At 38.2% G+C, this 22,355-nt stretch overlaps 1 protein-coding gene across 1 annotated transcript; it reads right to left on the reverse strand.

Moving 5' to 3' along the window:
- Positions 1-1,030: 1,030 nt before the first annotated feature.
- LOC108411921 (chemokine-like receptor 1) lies at positions 1,031-6,293 on the reverse strand. The gene is made up of 2 exons (XM_017683723.2): positions 6,230-6,293; positions 1,031-2,714 (listed from the first exon to the last, which is right to left on the reverse strand). Exon 2 carries the CDS (start codon positions 2,698-2,700, stop codon positions 1,702-1,704), a length of 999 nt encoding a protein of 332 aa, XP_017539212.1. The 5' UTR covers positions 2,701-2,714; positions 6,230-6,293; the 3' UTR covers positions 1,031-1,701.
- Between the last annotated feature and the right edge of the window lie 16,062 nt (positions 6,294-22,355).

Genomic DNA, 22,355 nt, shown 5'->3' on the forward strand with positions numbered 1-22,355 from the left:
CATTGCTGCATCCATAAATTCTCTCGGCTTGGCTGAATCTGAAATAGAGTCTTTGAACCCTGAACATTAAGTGCTGTTAAAAGGAAAGGTAATGCAACAGTGGTAAACCTTTTCTAATGAAGTCTTTAAGGTAGAAGAAAAAAGTATTAGGCCACAATTATTACTTATTATTAATCTTTAATTTCCTATTTTTAAAAATTTCCTACATTTTTTTTTCTTAAATTCATTCTTGAGAAAAGTCCACAGAAAAGTTTTACGTCAGATTCACGATTCGTGTTTGTAAACCACAGAATTGTTTGCACCTTTGTCCTCTTCAGTTGAGATTCTGTTCTCACCCAAAAGAACCAAAATGGCTGATGGAGAATAACGAGGTTAGAATGAAAAAGTTTATCACTACCTGACTCATAGATCTCTACACTGATCTGATTCTTTCTCTGTTATGAGGACCACAGGCTGTGGATGATGACATTTCTGTATTAAGCAGCAAGACCTTTTGAAATGCTGTGGGGGGTTTGAAATGGGCTGCACCTAGATGTCAGAGACTGGTAGACAATTATGTATACATGAGGTTGTTTCTGTTGTTTCTATTATTTTTTATTTAAATAATTGATAGCAAAATCACATTTTCATATAAATATATATAGTATTCAAAAAGTATTCGCTCATCTGCCTTCACACACATATGAACTCTGAGCTAATTCATCCCAAAGGTGTTCTATCAGGTTGAGGTCAGGACTTTGTTCAGACCAGTCAAGTTTTTCCACACCAAACTCGCTCATCCATGTCTTGATGGTCCTTGCTTTGTGCACTGGAACGCAGTCATGTTGGAACAGGAAGGGGCCGTCCCCAAACTGCTCCCACAAAGTTGGGAGCATGAAATTGTCCAAAATCTCTTGGTCTGCTGAAGCCTTAAGAGTTCCTTTCACTGGAACTAAGGGGCACCAACGCCACATCATAATCCCCCCTCCACCAAACTTTATACTTGGCACAATGCAGTCAGACAAATACTGTTCTCCTGGTAACCACCAAACCCAGACTCATCCATCAGATTGCCAGACGGAGAAGCGTGATTCCTCACTCCAAAGAAAATGTCTCCACTGCTCTCCACTGGACTCCACTGAGTCCAGTTTTGGTACTTTACACCACTGCATTCGACGCTTTGGATTGCGCTTGGTGATGTAAGGCTTGGATGCAGCTGCTTGGCCATCAAAACCCATTCCATGAAGTCTGCACTGTTACGGAGTTAATCTAAAGGCCACATGAAGTTTGGAGGTCTGTAGCGATTGACTCGGCAGAAAGTTGCCGACTAATATATATAATACACATTAACTACAAATCTACATATAATATGTACACATATACACACAAATGATCAGTTACCATGAAATACAGCAACTGGTCGAAATACAGAGCTTGCAGTAGGCATACATAGACATATGCAAGTATTTAACAACACAACAGCAAATCAACCACTGAGCAGCGCAGCGCAGTCTTCACACAGCAGGGTTAATTTTACATCCTGTTATGACTGTCTCCAAAACAGTACTGTTTTGATACCAGCTAATTCGCTTTGTGGTTAAAAATTAATGCCCCATGTTTGACACAGCATCTATTAAATATTTTCTCTCGTCAACTACACTTAACTTTACCAGTGGGGTAAGTTGAATTGTTTGCACTCACACCACTTTGATCTGAATTTTTTTACAATTGGTCGAAAGAAGCAACACTATTTAAATTATTGCCAGTTGCAAGTTTGCTTTCCCCAGTGCTGGTAGTGCCTGTCCCTCGGAGAGTGTACTTGTCCTCCTCACCCTCAATTGCATTCTCAATCTTTGTCAAAAGCGAATAGCATTGCCGTTTAAAGTCCTTCCCCATGAACGCATACAGAAGCGGGTTCAGACAGCTGCTCGCATTGGCAAGAATGAGGACAACTGTGGCTCCTGTAATGAGAAAATTATCATATTTTTTGTAATTTAGTTCCATTAAAGCAAAAATGTGATATGGCAGCCAGCAGGTGAAGAAAGTTGCAACCAGTGCCGTCATGATCTTGAATGGCTTTTTGGACTTTGTCATCTGGGTGGGTTTCAGCTTTCGTATGATGACAACATAACAGATGACAATGAGCAGGAACGGGATCACAAATCCAATAATGAAATCACACGTCACGTCAGCGGTGAGCTCTTGATTATTTGAGTAATTGTAGAAAAAAAGTTTTGTCTCCTGGTGGTCATCTTGCTGAACTTCTAGGGAAATGGCTGATGGCATGCAATAAGCAGCTGAGATGATCCAAGCTATCATTACTATCACTAAGGCCTTTCTCACAGTACGTTTGTTCTGAGCCCACACAGGAAACATGACGACCACACAGCGGTCCACGCTGATGATGACGAGGAGGAAGATGCTGCTAAACCAGTTGAAGTACATGCTGAAGAACATCAACTTGCACAAGAAGACCCCAAGGATCCACTCATGGGTGACTATATAGATAATATTTAAAGGCAAGAAGGTGCAGAACAGGAAGTCAGATACAGCCAGACTCAGGTACCAGATCCTGATGACCGACCTCTTCATCTTAAATCCTGCAATCCAGATCACCAAACCATTTCCACCGACACCCAGGATGAAGATGATCACATTTGTGACTGTGTAGAAAATATCCAACGGTGTCCAAAGTTGTCCTCTCTCTTGTGTGGAATTCATGTTGCCTCTAGATTCTGTAAATCAAGAAAACAAAGTTGTAGCTCTGGTTTACTTACAAAAAAAAACAAAAACATTAGAAGTCTACGAGATGTGCGGATTTGATAGGTAAAACAGATATAAACTCTTTATCAGTTAGAGAACACCTGTTTCCACACATTGATGATAATCTTTGAGGTTTAACATTTTGTCACGTCCTTGACGGGTGATTTCCGTGCTTATCTGCAGTTTTTCCTGTTGTTAAAAAAAGATTGCCTCATGCCTGCAGCGTAGTTCACATCTAACCATCATTGTACTCCTAATTAAATGAAACAACTGTACTGTCTGCTTTGTTTCTGGCAGTTTGACAAAAAATATTCAACACACTTGACTGAAATTATACGATATAAAACAGTACAAAAAAAAAACTTTTAAATGTGCAGTGGTTCCATCTTTGCTGTGATGAATTATGGGGTTCACAGTATGATATGAAACAGTCTAACTGTAGGATGGGAAAGAACTCTGAAACATGTAACTGGATTTCTGTGTAGCTAATGCTTTAATCCCTTAAATCCTAGGCGTATGACATACTACGGCTTCAGGGACTTAAGGGAGCTACTCTTATAAAAGTGTAATTAAACTATGTGGATGCCAGCAGGCCCACGACTTGGTACGGAGTTAAGCTATAAGGCTGGACCATGCATGAACAAAAGTAGGACTGACGAAGTGAGAGGAGATGGAGTGGTGATGGGATGTAAAAACCTTATCACAGAAAACAGGTAGAGATGGACATCTTTCTGCCCTTCTTTAACTCTGGCTGGGGTTCTGGGTGACTGCTTTAAGAACTCCAAGATAAATATAAACACTGTTCTAAGGTCCTGGATTGTGTTTGGATGTATAGGTAGTATGTCTGAGAAGACTGGCATGAGGCGAGGCAGATGGTCCTTGGGCTCCTGATGATGCTGCTTGATTCGGTTTGTCATGATAATGTAGCAACTTAGGGATAGAATCTATATGGGAAGTGAAAGAACTACAACCACATTTCCAAAAAAGTTGAGACGCTGTACAGAATGTAAATTAAAATAGAATGCAATGATATGCGAATCATGTGAATCATATTTTTAAAGGAAAATACTTCAAAGATAGCATGTCAAATGTAGAAACTGCGAAATTGTATTGTTTTTGAAAAATATTTGCCTATTAGGAATTTGATGTCGACAGCACGTTCCAAAAAAGGTTGGACAGAGGCTTGTTTTACCACTGTATTTCATTACCTTTTAAAAGAACTTTGTAAGAATTGGGTAACTGAGGAGACCAGTAGGTTTGAAAGTGATATGGATCCATTTTTCATATTTGGTTTCTTCTCTGCGTTTTAGAGTTTTAACTTCATTTTTGGAAGCAGCGACAAGCTGTTTTCACAGACAGTGGTTTTCAGAAGTGTTTCTGATCCCATGCAGTGATTTCCATTACAATATCATATCTGTTTTAAACGGAGTGTTACCTGAGGGCCCAAAGATCATGGCCAGAAAATACTGGATTTTAGCCTTGTCCTTTTCATACAGAGATTTCTCCAGATTCTCTGAATCTTTGATTGTTATTATGTACCATAGATGATGAAAAGCAAAAGTCCTTTGCTATTGTAGGTTGAGAAAAGGTATTCTTGAATTGATGCACTATTTGATCATGCAGTCTTTCTCAGAGTGGTGAACCCCTCCTAATCTTTGCTTGTGAAAGACTAAGCCTCTCTGAGATGCTCATTTTACACCAAATCATGTTACTGATCTGTTACCATTCAAGCATTACACAACTTTCCCAGCCATGTGTTGCCCCTGTCCCAGCTTTTTTGAAGCATGTTGTTGGCACCAAATTCTAATCAAATGGGCATAGAATTTTCAACAAAACAATATTTCTCAGTTTCAACATTTGATATGCTGTCTTTGTACTATTTTCAATGAAATATAGAGTTTAAATGATTTGCACATCATTGTATTTTGTTTTTATTTACATTTTGCACAGTGTTCCAACTTTTTTGGAAATGGGGTTGTAGTTTAAGAATGAAAGATGGCTCAAATGGTAGAGCATTTGAGTGAGAGAGAAATTCAGCCAGAGCAGGTAAAGAGGCAGATTAGTCAGTTTTGCCTGTCTTGTTGTGCTTAGAGGTGAAAGTAGTGCTGTTTTTGTGGGTTGTGAGATCAGAAATGTGATTGAGTCTAACCACCTAATGAGACATTCAAGAATAACAGTGACAAAGAAAAAAACCCAGGAATAATTGGCAGTAACCTTGAAAGGTGCTGTCAGACAAGCAAGAACCAGTGGCACCTTTGGAATAGTGGACCATCTGGTGGAAATGTAAGACAATATGATTGAAGTCCAAGTTGGAGTTGGAGTGTGAAACTGGAGGGGTGAGAAATGATCGGTGGTCATAAGACATCACTACTGATTGCAGTACAGTCCAGTTTGAACTAGAATCTGTGGTCATATTCAAAGTATTCCTTTGTAAAGGGATACTTGGAAATAAAATTGTATAAGAACTTTGGCTTGGTGGAGGAGAACAGAAGCAGTCATGTAACAGGATGAACAGACAGGATGTTGTGATGTCAGCCTGTGTTGCAACATTATTGCATAGAATAAAGTGCCAAGCTCCTGGCTAATGGCCAATTAACCTCCGCTGCAGTGTAAAGTCAGCCCAAACAAAGTCTGTTGTCAAGGTCTCTAACTTGTACTTAGTCAAACTCCACAGCCATGGTAAAAAGTGACTTGTCTGGCAGCAAAAACATTTTCACTGCAATGAAGTCTTTCAGCTGGCAGTTGGTGATGGAAAACTCCCAAACCAACAGGGACCATTCAAAATAAAAAAAAATCACAAATACACCACAAGCAATGCTCAACAAACCAACATCATTTTTACACTGGACCCACATCATGGCTGATGTTTAAGTGGATCCAGTTGAGGCAGCATTAGTCACCGTTACAAGCACAGTGAGAACGGACGTCCATCTGGATGTCAGATGATGTGATCCAGCTGAAGAAGCGAGCATGTTGAGAGGAAAGTGCAGGTGTGCTGAGAGGCATGCAACACCTCCAGTATTGAAACTTTAGATTAAGTTGGACTGGAAGGTGAAAGATCTTCAGGTGTGGTCAACTATATTTATTTCTATACTCCATATAGTGCTGTGGAAATGTCCAGCCTTAGTGGACCTTCTGACACCTTATCTTCTCATATTCTCCCACTTTTTTCCTCTCTGTGTTTTTCTTCCACATGAACACACAATAAATTGCCTCCTGTGATGTTGAACATGGCTTGTGAGCTGTGCAGCTGTGTTTTAGCTTCGATATAATTTATTTTCTGGATACTTCAAACCAGCATTCAAGTCCAGTTAAAGCAATATCTGAACACCCTTCTATCTACAGTCACATAAGTGGATAAATACTCAATTTACTTTTTATAGGCAACTAAAATACAAGCCAGCAATCCTTCTATATATTTTAAAGTATTATGAGATTAAAATTGCTGTCTTGCTGTCTGGTCTATATTTGAATGACGGTGACTCACCTTCAGCTGCTTCGGCACAGTGCTACAGAGCTGGTAACTTCCTTGTCGATTATGAAGGACAAACTTATGCTATCTGTAAAGTTTTGTGATGTTCGGGTTCTTTCTGTGCAAGCGTTGTAAACCACAACCCCTGGTTGCTACAGCCCGCCCACTGTTAAAATTGCAAAATTGCTTGGTTGTAGTCTGTATGAATCTCAGAATTGTCCTCTCTGTGGCTGCAGCATAGCATTACTCTGAAGTACACTATATTTCCAAAAGTATTCACTCACTAAAGACATGGATGAGTGAGTTTAGTGTGGAAGAACCTCAATCTGATAGAACACCTTTGGGATGAATTAGAGTCTAGACTGTGATCCAGGCCTTCTCGTCCAACATCAGTGTCTGACCTCACAAATGCGCTGTTGGAAGAACGGTCAAAAATTCCCATAAACACACTCCTAAAACTTGTGTAAAGCCTTCCCAGAAGAGTTGAAGCCGTTATAGCTGCAAAGGGTGAGCCAATATCTTAATCCAAAGGGCTTAATATGAATGGGATGTCTCAATTCCATATGCACGTGAAGGCAGATGAACGAACACTTTTGGAAATATTGTGTATGTAAATAACTCTCTGAAAAATGGGATGGGGCTGGGGCCATTGCCACAGCTATTGATGCCAATGAGAAAGGCACACAGTGCTGCAGGAACTGCCAACATTGCCACCAAGTGGACGAAAAAGAAACTTACAATACTGGAATATACACTGATCAGGCCTAACATTATTACCACCTCTTTGTTTCTACGCTCATTGTGCATTTTATCAGCTCCATATTGTTGGGCTGGTCTGAGTGGATCAGACACAGCAGTGCTACTGGAGTTTTTAAACACCTCGGTGTCACTGCTGGGCTGAGAACAGTACACTAACCAAAAATATCCAGCCAACAGCGTCCTGTGACCACTGATGAAGGATTAGAGGATGACCAACACCAACTGTGCAGCAGCAGATGAGCTGCCAACTCTGACTTTACATCTACAAGTTGGACTGACAAGGTAGGAGTGTCTGAGAGTGGACAGTGCTTAACAACTCCAGCAATACTGCTGTGTCTGATGTACTCAGACCAGCGCAATACTAACCCTAACTGTATAATACAGAGAGTAGAACTGGCCACCTTGCATGAGAAGAGGAGCTATACTAGCTCTAGCTTGGGAGGACCTTCCTTAAAGTGATGTACCAGCCTGGTGAAGAAACATCAGGAAGATGCTGTAAGAAAGGACATTACCTTTCTCACCCATACATCTGATGAAGCTGATGACGAATATTTTATAATATAATGTATTTTAATATTATGTATTAAGATCCAGGTGATCCAAGCAGAGATCCCCTTGGGGCCAGGAGTCCAAGCATAATTGGCGTCGCTCTCTGGGCGATCAGGGCGGCTCTACTCTCCCCTTTCAATCAGCCCAATGCTAGTCAATGCAGGGGTGTGTTAACTGATGTAACAGAACTGGCGGTTGGAGCTTTCCTGTGAGTGCATTCAGCTGTCCAATGACATTGCATGAGCAGCAGTTCAAAAAGACCTGTGCTAGCCTTTACCCTCCTAGTGCTGGTGGTATTGTGTGATTGGGGGAGTCCTAACAAGTGAGTGGGATTGGATATGACTAAATCAGGTAGAAAATCCAATATTAATAAAGATGGAGGTCTTTCATCATAGGCATGAAGTTGTCCACAGCAAGTGATGTTCTAAAAACCTTTGCTTGTTTTTGCTTAAGTTTTAGTGAGTTGACACACAGCTAAGTATGATGATCACTGATGGTAAGCTTAATTATGTAGTTGGTGTTTCTTCTCTTAAAGGTGACTTCACCCTCCTCTTCAATGCTAAAACTACTTGGTTCCCTTTGGACCAGACCAATGCGAAAGATGATGCATTGTGTTGTGATGCATTTTAAGTTCTGGTCCGCATAGGATTCACATCGCCATATTTAACATCAAAGCAAAAGGTGTAAACAAAAGTCATATGAGAAAAGGTCACAGCTCATTGGGCAGATTTTAGGACATGATAATGCTCACTGAACTTTCGGAACCTTCCTGTTCACTGTTCTATCTGGGATCCTTGGTTTTATTTATGCTGTTTTATCTGTCTTATGATGTTAGAGCGAAAAGCCATGAGACTCCCTGCATTACTAGTTTTACACGGGGCAAAGCAGGATGAAATCGCCGCAGCAGCCGCAAGTAGCTTACTGTTTTCACAAAATGGAGAAAATCTTGGAGCCTTAATACAAAAAATACATGATGTGTGTTAATTTTGTGGAGTTTGGTTGTCAAACTGATTGCCTGAGCCATCAATATATAAGTTCTCTTCCCAGACAACATATGCACACTGCACCTAATTATGGCCAAGTGTAGCACTGCATCCCATCCAGATCTGCAAAGCACAGCGGCCCAATACTATATGATCCACACGTACCAGCACAACACTCACTAGCACACCACCATCATGTGAGGCCTTTCATCACTTTCATCAAGTTTGTGTTTTGCAGAGAAAATGTTTCTTACAGAATATTTTAAGTGAAATGTTTTTTTTGTTGTTTTGTTTTGTTTACTGGCATTGGTTTTATTTCTTTATGTATTTATTTATTTGCACTGTAAATAAACACTGTACTGAGAGATGGATATGTCAGGCTGAAGTTAGCCTAGAAAACAATAACTGTTAAAAATGACTAAAAAACTGTTAAAACTGTTAAAACATAACTGTTAAAAATGACTCAGACCTTAGATATTTACAGGATGATGTTCTGATCTGTTTAAACCCAAGACATTAGCAGAGACAGTAATAAGCTTTAGATAATAAATTATATAAAAGCATCATTTATAAGGTTCTTTCTATTGACAGGTGTCTCTCCTAAATGATAACCCCTAAATTTACGCCTGCAAAATTGTACCCTTTATGCATTTTTATTCTTTTTTTCAGTGTGTATTTAAAACACATTGAGAATTGAATTTTTAAATAAAAAAAATTATAATGACTCTCCTAACCTCTTCGTTTGCTTCTGTAATTAAGGTTTTCTGTTTAGATAACAACAAAAACAACAACAATATTAATATCTAGCAGAATTGTGTAAACAATTTAAATTCATAAATAAAATTTTAGTCTCACTTTATATTGTGTCTCTAATAACTGTGCTGTTACATGTAAACAACATATCGTCGCTGTCGGAAGAAAACCTTGTATGTCCATTTTTGGCATTTTTCAGTTTTTCACAGAATTTGAAAGTATCTGTTACTCTTTACATTGTTTGTAAATTTTGTGATGAGAGGCCTAAAAGAAATTACCCAAAATGACATGGGAAAAATTCTGGTTCCATTGACTTACATTGAAAGTGTAGTATGTTTTTTCCTTCTCCTGTAAAGTTACTATTTTGGAGATACAAGGTTTTCTTCCGACAGCAGCGATATGCAACCACACTGTAACTACTAATGATTTAGTCACTGTTGCAGACGGATTACAGAAGTGTAATTACCTTTGTAATCATACTGGAAAATCAGTTTTGTTCAGCAGTAAAAAGGAAGTGTGTAATAACTTACATTAAGACATTACTTACACTGGATCTGCCAGCTGTCCCAACATTTAGCTAGCATTTATGTTGCTAGTCATTCTGTATGTACATGTGACAGAACAGCAGATGTCCCCTTATCTTAAAATGTAACTTTTAAGACATTGTTTCATTTCCCCCAAAGCAACGTCTATATTACCTCTCCATTATTACACAGTACCTACATAGCAATTACACAGGAACTGTTCACTTATAGTGTAACTAACACTGCACAACAGGAGAGTTCCTGCGTAGAAGATACACCTGTGTAATTACATGATGTAAAGCTGAAGTTGATGTGTGTGTGTGTGTGTGTGTGTGTGTGTGTGTGTGTGTGTGTGTGTGTGTGTGTGTGTGTGTAATTACATAGGCTGTACTTCTGTAATTCATCTGTAACACTGTTACAGAGCAGAATTAAGTATCTGACATTTGCATCCTTCAAGCAAGTTTGAGCTAGAAGGAGAGTGGAGTGGTGGGTGTAGGAAAAACAGCATAGTAATATATAAGCATCTCATAAAGTGGTCCATTCCTCTTTTAAGGGTTCATGAAGTTAAGGCAGGAGATTCCTACATCAGTCCTGGTGTGTCTACACTATCCACATACTTTGTCTGAGCACACTGGTTTCAACCCATTTTTGCTAATGAAGAAGCTTCTCATAGTCAGGCATGGAGAGTTGGGGAGGGGGAAGGTTGGGGGTCATTACTTAATTTATTGTCTCTTTTTTGGCTTGAAGATGTACTTGCAGAACATGCAGCTGCAGAATGAAGATGTGCTCATAAGAACGGAACACCTATGCGTAAACCATTTAGTGCTGTTGTTATGGAAACTGAAGCCTAGTAGTAGCCTCCCGCTCTGTCCACAGACCCTTTTATCAGCCCAAAAGTAGTGGCAAGATACACCTTGTTCAGTTCTATTGGTAGCTAGCTGTTGGGCACTGCTTTTATTTCTGTGTGAAGGTGATCAAGCTGTCCATCCATGACGAAACTATGTAGAATCTAAAACGCTCACTCACAAGAGGCCCAACCAGTAAAGCTGTTTCGAGTTTTTACGGTAGTGTGGTTTTAAAAAACGCTGCTTGCACCCTGGATTAGCATTTAGTGCTACTTGCTGTGACAGTAATCAGTGATGCTTTTCCATTAACCTGTTTCATCAAAAAGCATAAATGTAAAGAAGATCAATTGGTAGATTCCAGCATCAACAACGAATAGCTAAAATTCATTGACAATTCATTGAGCTTTTCTTATTCTTCTTCTGGGATATTTAATCATTTCAGCCCCAACACACCTATGCACCGAAATGCTTCAGCTTTCAGAGAAAGTGCTGATATTGACTGCTTTTAAATGACCTAAGAGTTCCTAATTTGAATGTTCCAGTGGCTGATGGTTTTATCTGTGTTGTACTTTCACAGCCTCTTCTGCACAGTAAGATATTTACTGCAAGTTTGTCTTTAGTTCTCATTCTGCAACTGCATGTTCCACAAGCATATCTTCACGCTATAGGTTGCCTTTAAAGGGAGGATTCACCCTCATAAGCAGACGAGACAAATATGCACAGCATGGAGTCTACTGGACTGGCGGTAGGAAGCTCTGTGCGAAGGGCATTCTTCATACTTTCTTTTCATGGGAGAGACTTACACAGTAGTATTGTGCACTGCATCCGTCATGTGTTAATGCTTTTGGTAAATACTTAGGTGAAACTTGTTCCAACCAAAGATCCTACAGATGTAGGTAGAACGCCAAAGACAAAAACAGATCTGTGGACAGCTGGCAGGTTCCGGGCATGGCAGGAGATCCAGAAACCATAAGTGGCTTTTACAAATTCTTATCACAATATGTTAACATCACATAAACTAACAGCCCATTATTCATATTTGAAACTCCTCACATTAAAGTCATTATTCAAAGTGTTATGACCCCACAGGAAAGTCTAGGGGATAATGTGGTCGTTAACATATTGCTGCTACAAAACCTTGTATCTCCAAAATGGTCACTTTTCAAGAGAAGGAACAAACATACAGTACTTTCAATGTAAGTCAATGGAACCAGACTTTTTTACAAGTCATTTTTGGCCATTTATTTACACAAAATATAAAGGCCAGCATGCATCTTCAAATTATGTCAATTGACAAAAATGGAGATACGAGGTTTTGTTCCAGCAGCGACATGGTTTAAACGGTGATGTTTGGAGCACAGACCAGGAAGGAGCAAGACGCAAATTGGATTCTGCTTTTTTTCATTGATTGCATGCTAGGAGTAAAGCACAATCACACTAGGACCACAGTGAGACCTCCAAAAACATGACTATTTACAATAGTTACAAAATGGCAAATATGCTTGCTGCTAAAGAGAAGGGGATTCTGGACCTGGATGGTGGAAAGAAATGAAGGAATGAAATCATAAGAACTACCAAAAAGAGAAAAATTAAAACACTACCCCAGGTCTTTAGTTTAAGTTCTCACTTACCAGCAAAACAAAATAGCTATCTACACTGATCTTTCCTAGATCAACATAAATACAAAGGTTGGTGCCCAGCCTTACCTAAGGTGCCAATCTATTACCAATCTATATGTTGGGCTGCTATATGGTGTAAAGTGTATGAGCACACCCATCTGCCCTGTCCAGAACCCCAAGAAAGCACAGCAGCGTATGAGAGAGAAAGAGCGTGAACAGTTGTAAAGCAGCAAGGCAATAAAGCTAGCATGAATAATGAACAATGCTCGAGGCAGGAAAGCACAAGCTGACATGGACTAGATTTTGTTTTTACTGGAATTCTGTGAAGCTGCTTTGTGACAACATCACTTGTAAAAAGCGCTATACAAATAAATTTGACTTGACTTGACTAGACAAATCTCCATTTGGTGTGAAAAAACTAGTGCAGATACACACAAAACTACCTGAGCAAAACAGTACAAAGCTTATGTGTCTGCATCTTATAGCAACAAAGACCAGGAGCACACTAAACAGCATTGAGCACATGGAGAACGCAGGCCCCTCAACGAGTTTTGCTGGGTCCCTCTTCCAGTGCCAGAACTTTGCATGATGATTGGTCATCAAATGGTAAGTGTCAAGCCTCTAATGAAGACTGACACCACAACCAACCTATAGCAGACATAGGAAGCAAACAAGGGAGGAGACATACCGGACAAGCAGAGGGAAAGAAAGAGAAAGAGGGGGCGAGAGGGCGCGAGAGGGCGCGAGAGGGAGGGGGGGGGGGGGGGGGCAGACACCCCTTTATCCAGACTGGACACATAACAAAAGCTACTTTTATAATGAGAGAATGGAAGGAAGTGTAAATATTGTGACCTGCTTCCATCGTTCTGCGCCTTTACATTCTGATTTATTGCCATCCGATATTTACTGCACGTGTTTACTAGCAGTTCAGTAGTTTTTTTTAATGTTTGTTTGTTTAATATTCAAATAAAGGTGTTTCCAGCCAAGGCTCCAGCAGGAACAGAGCAGCAGTAGGTTTAGATAACAGGAATTTTCCAGGGGTAAACACTGGATCCGTGGATTGAAAGGTTTATGCAGTTCTTATCCACAGCATTGGTTGATTTAGTGTAGTGGTTAACACCTCTGCCTTCTATGCTGTAGACTGGGGTTCAATCCCCACCTGGGTAAGCACCCTACACTGTACCAATAAGAGTCCTTGGGCAAGACTTCCCACACAACACTACCTTCGCCTACCTGTGTAAAAATGATCAAATTGTAAGTCGCTCTGGATAAGAGCGTCAGCCAAATGCCATAAATGTAAATGTAAACAGCATCTCAGTTTCAGACAACTGAGCCAGACAGTTCACTCCAGGCTTAGTGTGTTCTACTAACATAATCCATGTGGGATCTGTTCCCACTGAGTCAGGCAATGATTCAAAATAATAATAAAATAATGAAAATAATGCTTCATTTAAACAGCCCAGAGACTCGAGCTGAGACACAGTGATTTATCAGCTAAATCAAAGCACTGGAAAGAACCCCAAAATATGGCTTAAACATTTACAGATGTTTAATTTGTTTTAGATGTGATGTGTAAATAATACTTTTAAAATATTGAAACTTTAGTATGAAAATGGATATTTTGTAGTTTGTAATATAGACGAATAAAAAAACCCTTCAAAACATTGTGTGTTCTAATACACAGAAATGATGCACTGTTGTATAAGGTGCTTAGTTCTGTGTTATATGCTTTTCTATGCAGTATTGTGTGTGTTGTGTGTGCATGTGACGTGATCGTAGCTAGAACATTCTGTACTGCTTACTTTTGCTTTACTTTTGTAGCCCTACATGTTCATGTCTGTCACACTCATCACTTGCCACATATAGACTGGGCCTAACCATGGCATCAGTCCAGCCTATATAATGGTGACCATCCACTGTTTAATGGGCTGCCCAAATGTCTGGGTACCTGCATAGCAAGAAATTATAATAATAAAATTTTTTAAAAATCAATTTTCCAGACATAAGTCTGCTTCCTGGTCCCAACTCTCAGAAAGGAGAAATAATTTATAATTTGACTAAATTCTTTAAAGTGGATATATTTAATATTTACAGTAATTGTCTTTTTTGCTTTAACTTACTTTGCTTTAACGCGTAAAAAGTTACTGACTTTCAGATTCAGACAAGGCCAAGACCTAGACAAGATCGAGACCAAGACAAGGCCAAGATCAAGACAAGACTGACCTCACTCAGAGATTGAGACAAGACTGAAACTAAGACAGGACTGAGACCAAGAAAAGACTGACCTCACCCCAAGATCGAGACAAGGCCAAGCCTTATATATATATATATATATATATATATATATATATATATATATATATATATATATATATATACACACACACACACACACACACACACACACACACACACACACACACACACATGGGCGGCATGGTGGCGTGGTGGGTAGCGGTGTTGACTCACAGCGAGGAGGGCCTGGGTTCAATTCCCCGGCCGGGCGACCAGGGTCCTCTCTGTGTGGAGTTTGCATGTTCTCCCCGTGTCTGCGTGGGTTTCCTCTGGGTTCTCCGGTTTCCTCCCATAGTCCAAAGACATGCAGTCAGGCCAATTGGACGTGCTAAATTACCCCTAGGTGTGAGTGTGTGAGTGTCTGTCTGCCCTGCGATGGACTGGTGACCTGTCCAGGGTGTATCCTGCCTTTCGCCCGAAGACTGCTGGGATAGGCTCCAGCACCCCCCCACGACCCTGACAGAGAAGTGGCAAATTCGGTATGAATTCACCAAATTATTCAAAAAACAAAGATTCATTGTGTTGCTATGCAGTCATAGTGTTCTGTTAATGAACTAAACTGTATGGCAGAATAATTGTTTATTGACATTATTATTAAACTACTTAATATTAGTACACTATGTTACAATGATTTTGTACTGTTGTGGTACCCAGATGTTTTCAGGGACTTTTTGGAGTCAACAAGCCTTTTACAGTAATACATCACAGTGAAATCATAATAAAGAGCACAGCATTGACGGGAAAACTGATATAAAGTAGTTGTCACGATTGGCCCCTCCCAGTCATCCATGTGCTTTTGTTTTGGTTTCAGTCTTCCATGTGCTTTTGTTTACTTGTCCATGTGCTTTCTTTGTTTTGATTCTTCCTTGTCCTGCCCCCTTGTTTCTTGACTCCACCCCTGATTGTAACCACCTGTTTTCCACCTGTTTCACGTTAACCATCGTTATCCCTGCTGTATTTGAGCCCTGTGTTTTCCCTAGTCCCTTGCTGGTCTTTGTTTGAAGTGTATTGTTTGAATTGTTTGATGTGTAGTTCTGTGTTTCTGTTTATTATGTCTGTACCCTGATCTCTCCATGTTGACTCCTTGACGCTGGACTGTTCTGACCCCAAATCTTGATTTGATATCTCCACATATGCGTCCACCTCATTAACGCTCCTCATCGTTACAGTAGTGCTGTCAAAATTAACGCATTAATTGTTGAGATTAATTTGAAATATTTAATGCTTTAAAAAAAATAACGCAGTTAACACAGCTGGTTGTTTACTTCCTGTGGTGGCTGACTTATGGCGAGGTGACACCACCAAACCCTGTACCAGTGCACAGGGAGGGCTCGGTGTGGGGGTGGATTTGGACCTGGGCTTAGCCCTTGGTTCCTTTTGCTCTCCAATCTCCAGACTGGAGTTAGCCAACAGCTGCTCCTGCAATGACAACTATTTGGGTATGATGCACTTCACTGATAAAGAATGATATCTACAGTTTGCTCTAACTGTGAGTAAAACTGAAATATGAAATCATGCCGAGGCATGTACTGGTCATCTTCTGGGTGTTGCAAAAGACTGGAAAATCATGGAAAAGTTAACTACACTTGTCAGTGCTTGTGATGCCCTGCATGGCCCACAGTCTGAAAAGAACAGTCCCAGTTTCATTTCGTGACAGTGGATTAGAAAGTCTTCTGGCTAAATGTTGCAATTTTGAATTGACACTTCAAAAAGCTGTCAGATATATTCACAGAAACTGTATCATCAGAATCCCTGGTTCCTAAAAAGTGGGATATAAAATCAATCTAAAATAAAATATAAAATGAATAATCAAGGATAAGAATAAGCCATTTTAATCCTAGATTGATGTATGACATCTAAGCTATCTAAATCTGCACAAGCATATGCGTTCATTGATTAAATATCAATATATATATATATATATATATATATATATATATGTGTGTGTGACTTATATATGTAACTTTAGAATGTGAAATGTGTTCTGATTGTAACAGAACTACTACAATAGACACAGAAGGATATTTCACAGGAGAAAGTATTGTTTACAGTACAAACAGTTTTCAACAGTAATGAGAATCACTTTAGTGTTAATATATATTTAAATCAAATATGTAAATAATATGGGAAAATGCCTATGAATATACATAGTAGCATATAGTTGTAGTGCAAGATAATATGCAAACGCTGCATGTGTTAGTGTGTACGCATATCTATACTTTCACATCATAGCTTGAACATTTTCCAGCCACAAACCTCAATGCATCAAAACCACTGCAGCTAAACACAGCTCCTTTTTTCATTACCACATTACCCCAGATAAGCATCAGCTTAGTTGGATATATAAGAATTTCTTATCCGTCTAACAAAACATCCTTTTGCCTCTGTGATTATTATTTTTACATGCTTTTACACAATAGTAAGTGGCAAACTGTCCAAACCATCTCCAAGCTTTGAAGGGGAACTCTTTCTGTGTAATTTGGAGTGGTGTGAAACTCTTCATTCTCTCATTCTTCATTCATTCTAAAAGCTCCATCACAAAGTTATTACATGAAATGTACATGTTACATAGATGCTGCCTTATGTGCGAAACACTGTTTTATGATAGTTTTATCATAACGTTTTGGCTTAAAATGTGTGTTAAAATCGATTTATTTTAACTTATTAATAGTGGAGAGACGCATGAGCGGCAAGTCAAAATAATCCCCAAAGAAAAATGATCATGATTATTTTACCATGATCATTATTGCATATAAAACATATTAGACAGTGGTTTCCAGTCTTGCCTTAGACAGACTGTGATTTCTCTGGATTCTCGGGATCTTTTCAGAATATTATGTATGGAAGATGGTGTTCAGAAATGTGCTTTTTTAATTGTTCTCTCAATTCTCTCATGAAGTTTGCCACAAAAAAAAAGTGAGCCAAGACCCATTGTTGTAAATGTCAAACCAACATTGTTCTCTGGCTAAGGCAAGAGGCCTCTTCCAGGTAAATCAGACCATATATATATATATGACAATGTGTTTATGACAATATTACACAAATACATGACTATTTAGTCCACAAGGAGTGCTATTTAGTATCAAATAGGCTCACTAGAGCCTCGGTATGAAGAGATCAGATCTCTTCATATATTAAGAAGGTGAACCCAGTGCTGAATCCAAAACATTCAGGCCTCATTCACCAAAATATGGAGGTGGAGGTTTTAATATCATACCAAACAAAGCAGTAAGAATATCGTGGCTTGTGCTGTATAATAAAGCCTACATTTTAAAATGAAATGAGTTTTCTGCTTTCACATGCTGACTCAGTGGGAAAGGTTAGTAACCTACAAGTACACTGACCACCAGGCGTTTGTGTACACATGTATTTGTTTTTTTGGGTTTTTTTTTTTTATAAATGAGCCAGTGTTTCAATGTTGGAGCTACTTAACATAGTGTTAAAAAAGGTAGAACAGTGTTACAGTACAAATATCTGTGACCATAAGTAAAGACAATTATATTTTTAAACATTCATTTAAAAAAATCCCTCTTAGCTGCCATGACTACTTTATTAACCTAAACATTAGCAGTTTTAAGGACAGTATTAAGTGGGTAATGATATTGTAATGTAAGGGTAACAAGTTCTACTAACATAAAAAAAGCTATGTTCTAGTTACTACTATGTAATAAGTTTGTCATTATAGTTTAAAAACTTGGTAATAAAATGGTAAAATTAGTCACAAATGTACTAATTCATGTTAATATCATGTTTAATACTGAGTAATAAGTTAGTAATTATAAAGTAACAAACTAGAAATAAAATGGTAACTCTCTGCTAAGTTGGACCAACCCAAAATGACATAATAATGTTCTAGCTTTTAATGAATAATAAGTTAGTTGTTGTGGTAACTACTTGGTAATGAAATGGAAAAATAATTATTCCCTTTATTTACACAATCAAAAATATTAAATGTCTATTTTCCAGTTGATATAAATTATTTTTATCATTGTTGTCCAACACATCACCCCATGTCTTTAAATTCCTTAAGGGAGTTTATAATGTGAGGGCGGCTACCACAGAAACAGTGCAGTAGTCCTGCTGAAATGGTGTAGTTTTAATGCTGTAGAGTATTAATTCATTTTTTTTTCATTTTACCTGTTATATACATAAACGATCAGTTGCAATGAGATGTAGTAACAGACGCCCCCAAACTTCTGAGGGTCAGTGTATGAAAAGTTCATCAGAACCATGAATAAAAGAGACAGTATCATGATTAATTACTCAAAGCTGCAAGACTAAATCACAGAGAAGCTTGTGGTCTTAATGAAGAATACACAACACACATCCCCATCTCTTCATTCTGCCTTCCTGATCTTTTGATTTTCTTTCTGCAGAACTGTAGAATGTCGAATTTCACCAAGTCAGTCATGTTCCTGAAATAACAGAGAACACAAATAGCCGATACGCTGTTATTCATGTTAAAACTGTTTTATAGAGAAATGCATGCTAAATAAGCTGCATATGCTTACATGCAATATCAATAGGCACTGAATTTTCTAATAGGATTGAGGAACGATGTCCTTTAACAAACAGCCATATGTGAAAAGTTACACATCTTCTACAGAAAACACACTTCTTCACATTTACTATACATTTAAAGTTTATTTACTAATTCACATGCATTGTAGATAATATAAAGGTGCATACTCTATAAACCTTTTGTCCATGTACACCATTTAACTATTTTTTTTAACTGTTACCTTTTATTCAGAACACTTAGACAGTTCTGAAAGTATGTATCCTACTCCGTTAATAGCAGAAACCTCTGGGGCATTTCATCGTAATTAAACCAACATGAATGGGTAGAACAACATTAAAGCCTTTAATGAAAAGGGAAAAAGCAGCTATTATGAAGTATGAACTCTTAACTCAAACAGAGGCATTTAAGAGGTGTTTGTGCATGTAAACCTTTCCATTTTACCTGTTATATACATAAACAATCAGTTGCAATGAGATGCTTTCATCAGTCACCTGTTTCTTCAGAAGTGTTGCATGACCTTGATAATAGAAATGTAGAAATTAAGTTCATTTGATTGATAGCATCATTCTGCCTGTAAGGACTTGTTTACTGCCTTTGGAATGTGATGGTTTGATTTTTGTCTAAAGGCTGTTTTGACTAACCCTTAGAAGTTGTACGTAGGGCCTACAGGGACTTCAGTGCAAACTTGTTGAGCTTTAGAAGTGTGTAATAGAAGCGCTGACAGGCCCAGATCATGTAACAACACTGAAAAAAATGATACTTTGGACCAACTTTACTATAACCATAAAAAATTACTCTAATGTGTTACATTTAAATTTATTAATTTTTCTCCAATTATATTTATGATTCAGTCAAAATCCTATATTTAATTTTTTTAGCTGAAAAAAAATACTTGCAATCAAAGTAAAAAGACTACTTATTATAAAGACCACATACTCATTTATTAACTTTGTTTCAACTTTTTTTTTTAATTTAGGAAAAATTATATTTACTATTACATTCAAGTATAGTTTTTACTTTTAAGTAAACTAATTAAATTACTCTCATTTTGTTACATGCAATTTTATTAATTTTTCTCAAGTTAATTTCCTGAGTCAGTACAAACTACAATTTCTTGCTTAATCAATGTATTTTCTTTAATCACAAAACTTACGAAATGTAGGGCAACATATTCACAAACAAAAGCTACATTTGATATGGATAGATGTTTCACTTTTCATCAATTTAAAACAATGTTTGGTTTGGTTTACTCACAACAAATAAAAGACAAGAATATTTTCCCCAAAAGACCATAATATTATTCTTTATTATGTCTTAACATTTACCAACTTTTCTGTAGATACCAAAAGATAAAAAGATAAAAACACTAAAAAATCATAATAATAATAAAAAAATAATCAAATAAGTAAAATATCACTATGATAAAAAAAATGCATTTTTAAGCTAGTAAAGCTCACCACCAACACAACCTACTAAATAAAAAAAACACAGAAACAAAATACACTAAAGAAAATGAATTACAGCCTTTTCAATGTTTCTTCTTTTAAGTTTTTGCAATATTTCTATAACCTTAAGCATATACACCAACCAGTGCAACGTGTGAAACTGTTCTGTACATTTCTCCTTGCAAACTTGAGATTTATTCTATTAAGAACTAAAAAAACAGTTCTAAAACAGTGAAGAGCTGTTAACTTGGCTCTCCATTGGTGAACTGACCAGAACGTATGAATGGTACATTACAAAGTGAAGGCAAATAATAAAACTGAACCAAGTTAAACCAGGTCAAGTGCTAGGAGTGCAATCTATGAACAAAGGTTAGCACTTTTGCTGATTTGTGAATTTAGCATATTCACATTTTCAGTGCCACAATACTTCTACTACAAAGAATTATGTAAACAATGACCTGTTCCATTATCCTAAAATGTATCTAAATACAAGCAACAAACAAAACATTCGGTATCCAAATGTCTTTCTTTGATAAATCCAATATTTAAAGCTTGGCACTAAGACTGCACACTTTGCGTGTCATTTTCTTTGGTTCTATCTCCATGAAGATCTTCTGCAGTGCATCAAAAGTGTATTTAAGCTCACCTGGATGGCTCAAGTTTACAGCATAGATAAGACCAAACAACATGGCACATGCATGTGCAACTGACGGCAACTCATTAAGGACTTCAACACCTTCAATTCCAATCCAAATATCATGTGCTGGCTGGAGAGGATCCTCATCCTCCCTGATGACAAATACTGCCATTGCACACCTCTTTAGCTCTGTTTCAGCTTCCTCCTTCTGAGCAACCTGATGAAAGAGAAAACATTTATCAGAAAGTTGGATCGGTCTCTCTCTCGGAAGCTGGGATAGGCTCCTCTCCCCTCATTACACAATCATGATGTTAGCCCATGGATTATGCTCATATACATGGCCTCAGGTCCTAAACATTTTGCATATTAGCATATGCTTGCTATTGCCTGAATGTACTGTGGAGTTCCGTGTCTCCCACTGGTTCTTAATCAAGAAGTAAACTAAGTATTTCTAAACTAAGTAGGAAAAATAAGCATTCTCCTAAAAATAGACGTTCAAACCCTGTTTAAAAGAGTTGCCTGCAAGAGGTGAGCTTCTCTTTCCGAGCGACAAAATGGCAGACAGCAAACCTGGACGAGGTCACGTGGCATTAAAACCTAAAAATATTGATTTTATATATTTTTGGACAAACTGAACAAATCAGGCTTGAACCAGAAATCATGATTTTATATTAGACCTAACGTTATATAAAACACACTAAATAAACGACACCACCATTTTTCTTGCAAAGACCATGTGGACCGTCACTGACGAACGGCCTCCACGAACCCCCCCCCAAACCGCTAATCACAGGCATCACCCCAAAATATTCTGTTAAACTGAGTCAAAAAGCGCAGTCACATATATAAACACACAACACAAGGTTTAAAAACACACTTGACCTTTTTTTCATTTTCTTTAGCTAGCTAGATGCACACTAACTTACGTTTTTGAAAATACCCTGGTATAGCTAGCTAGCTAGCATTAGCGTTAGCTAGCTAACCCGCTAGCAAAATGTAGAGGCAGTTTGTAAAGTAACACTTAACTGCCTGTCATGACACATGCTGGCTTTATGAAATTCTTTGTGAATTCTTACCTTGTTTAAAACAGCCGTCCAAAACTGACGAGCTTCACTTTGAAAGCAAAGTAATGGCGCCCGCCAAACTCGACGAGAACTGAGCCGATGTGACGTCATGTGGTCACGTGACAAATGTCTGGCTTGAAGTGAAA

The sequence above is a fragment of the Pygocentrus nattereri genome, chromosome 20 (assembly GCF_015220715.1).
Source record: "Pygocentrus nattereri isolate fPygNat1 chromosome 20, fPygNat1.pri, whole genome shotgun sequence".
Taxonomy (NCBI): Eukaryota; Metazoa; Chordata; class Actinopteri; order Characiformes; family Serrasalmidae; genus Pygocentrus; species Pygocentrus nattereri.

Bases quoted from the DNA above. Each gene is read 5' to 3' on its own strand.
- LOC108411921 (XM_017683723.2), bottom strand. From the start codon at position 2,700: ATGAATTCCACACAAGAGAGAGGACAACTTTGGACACCGTTGGATATT.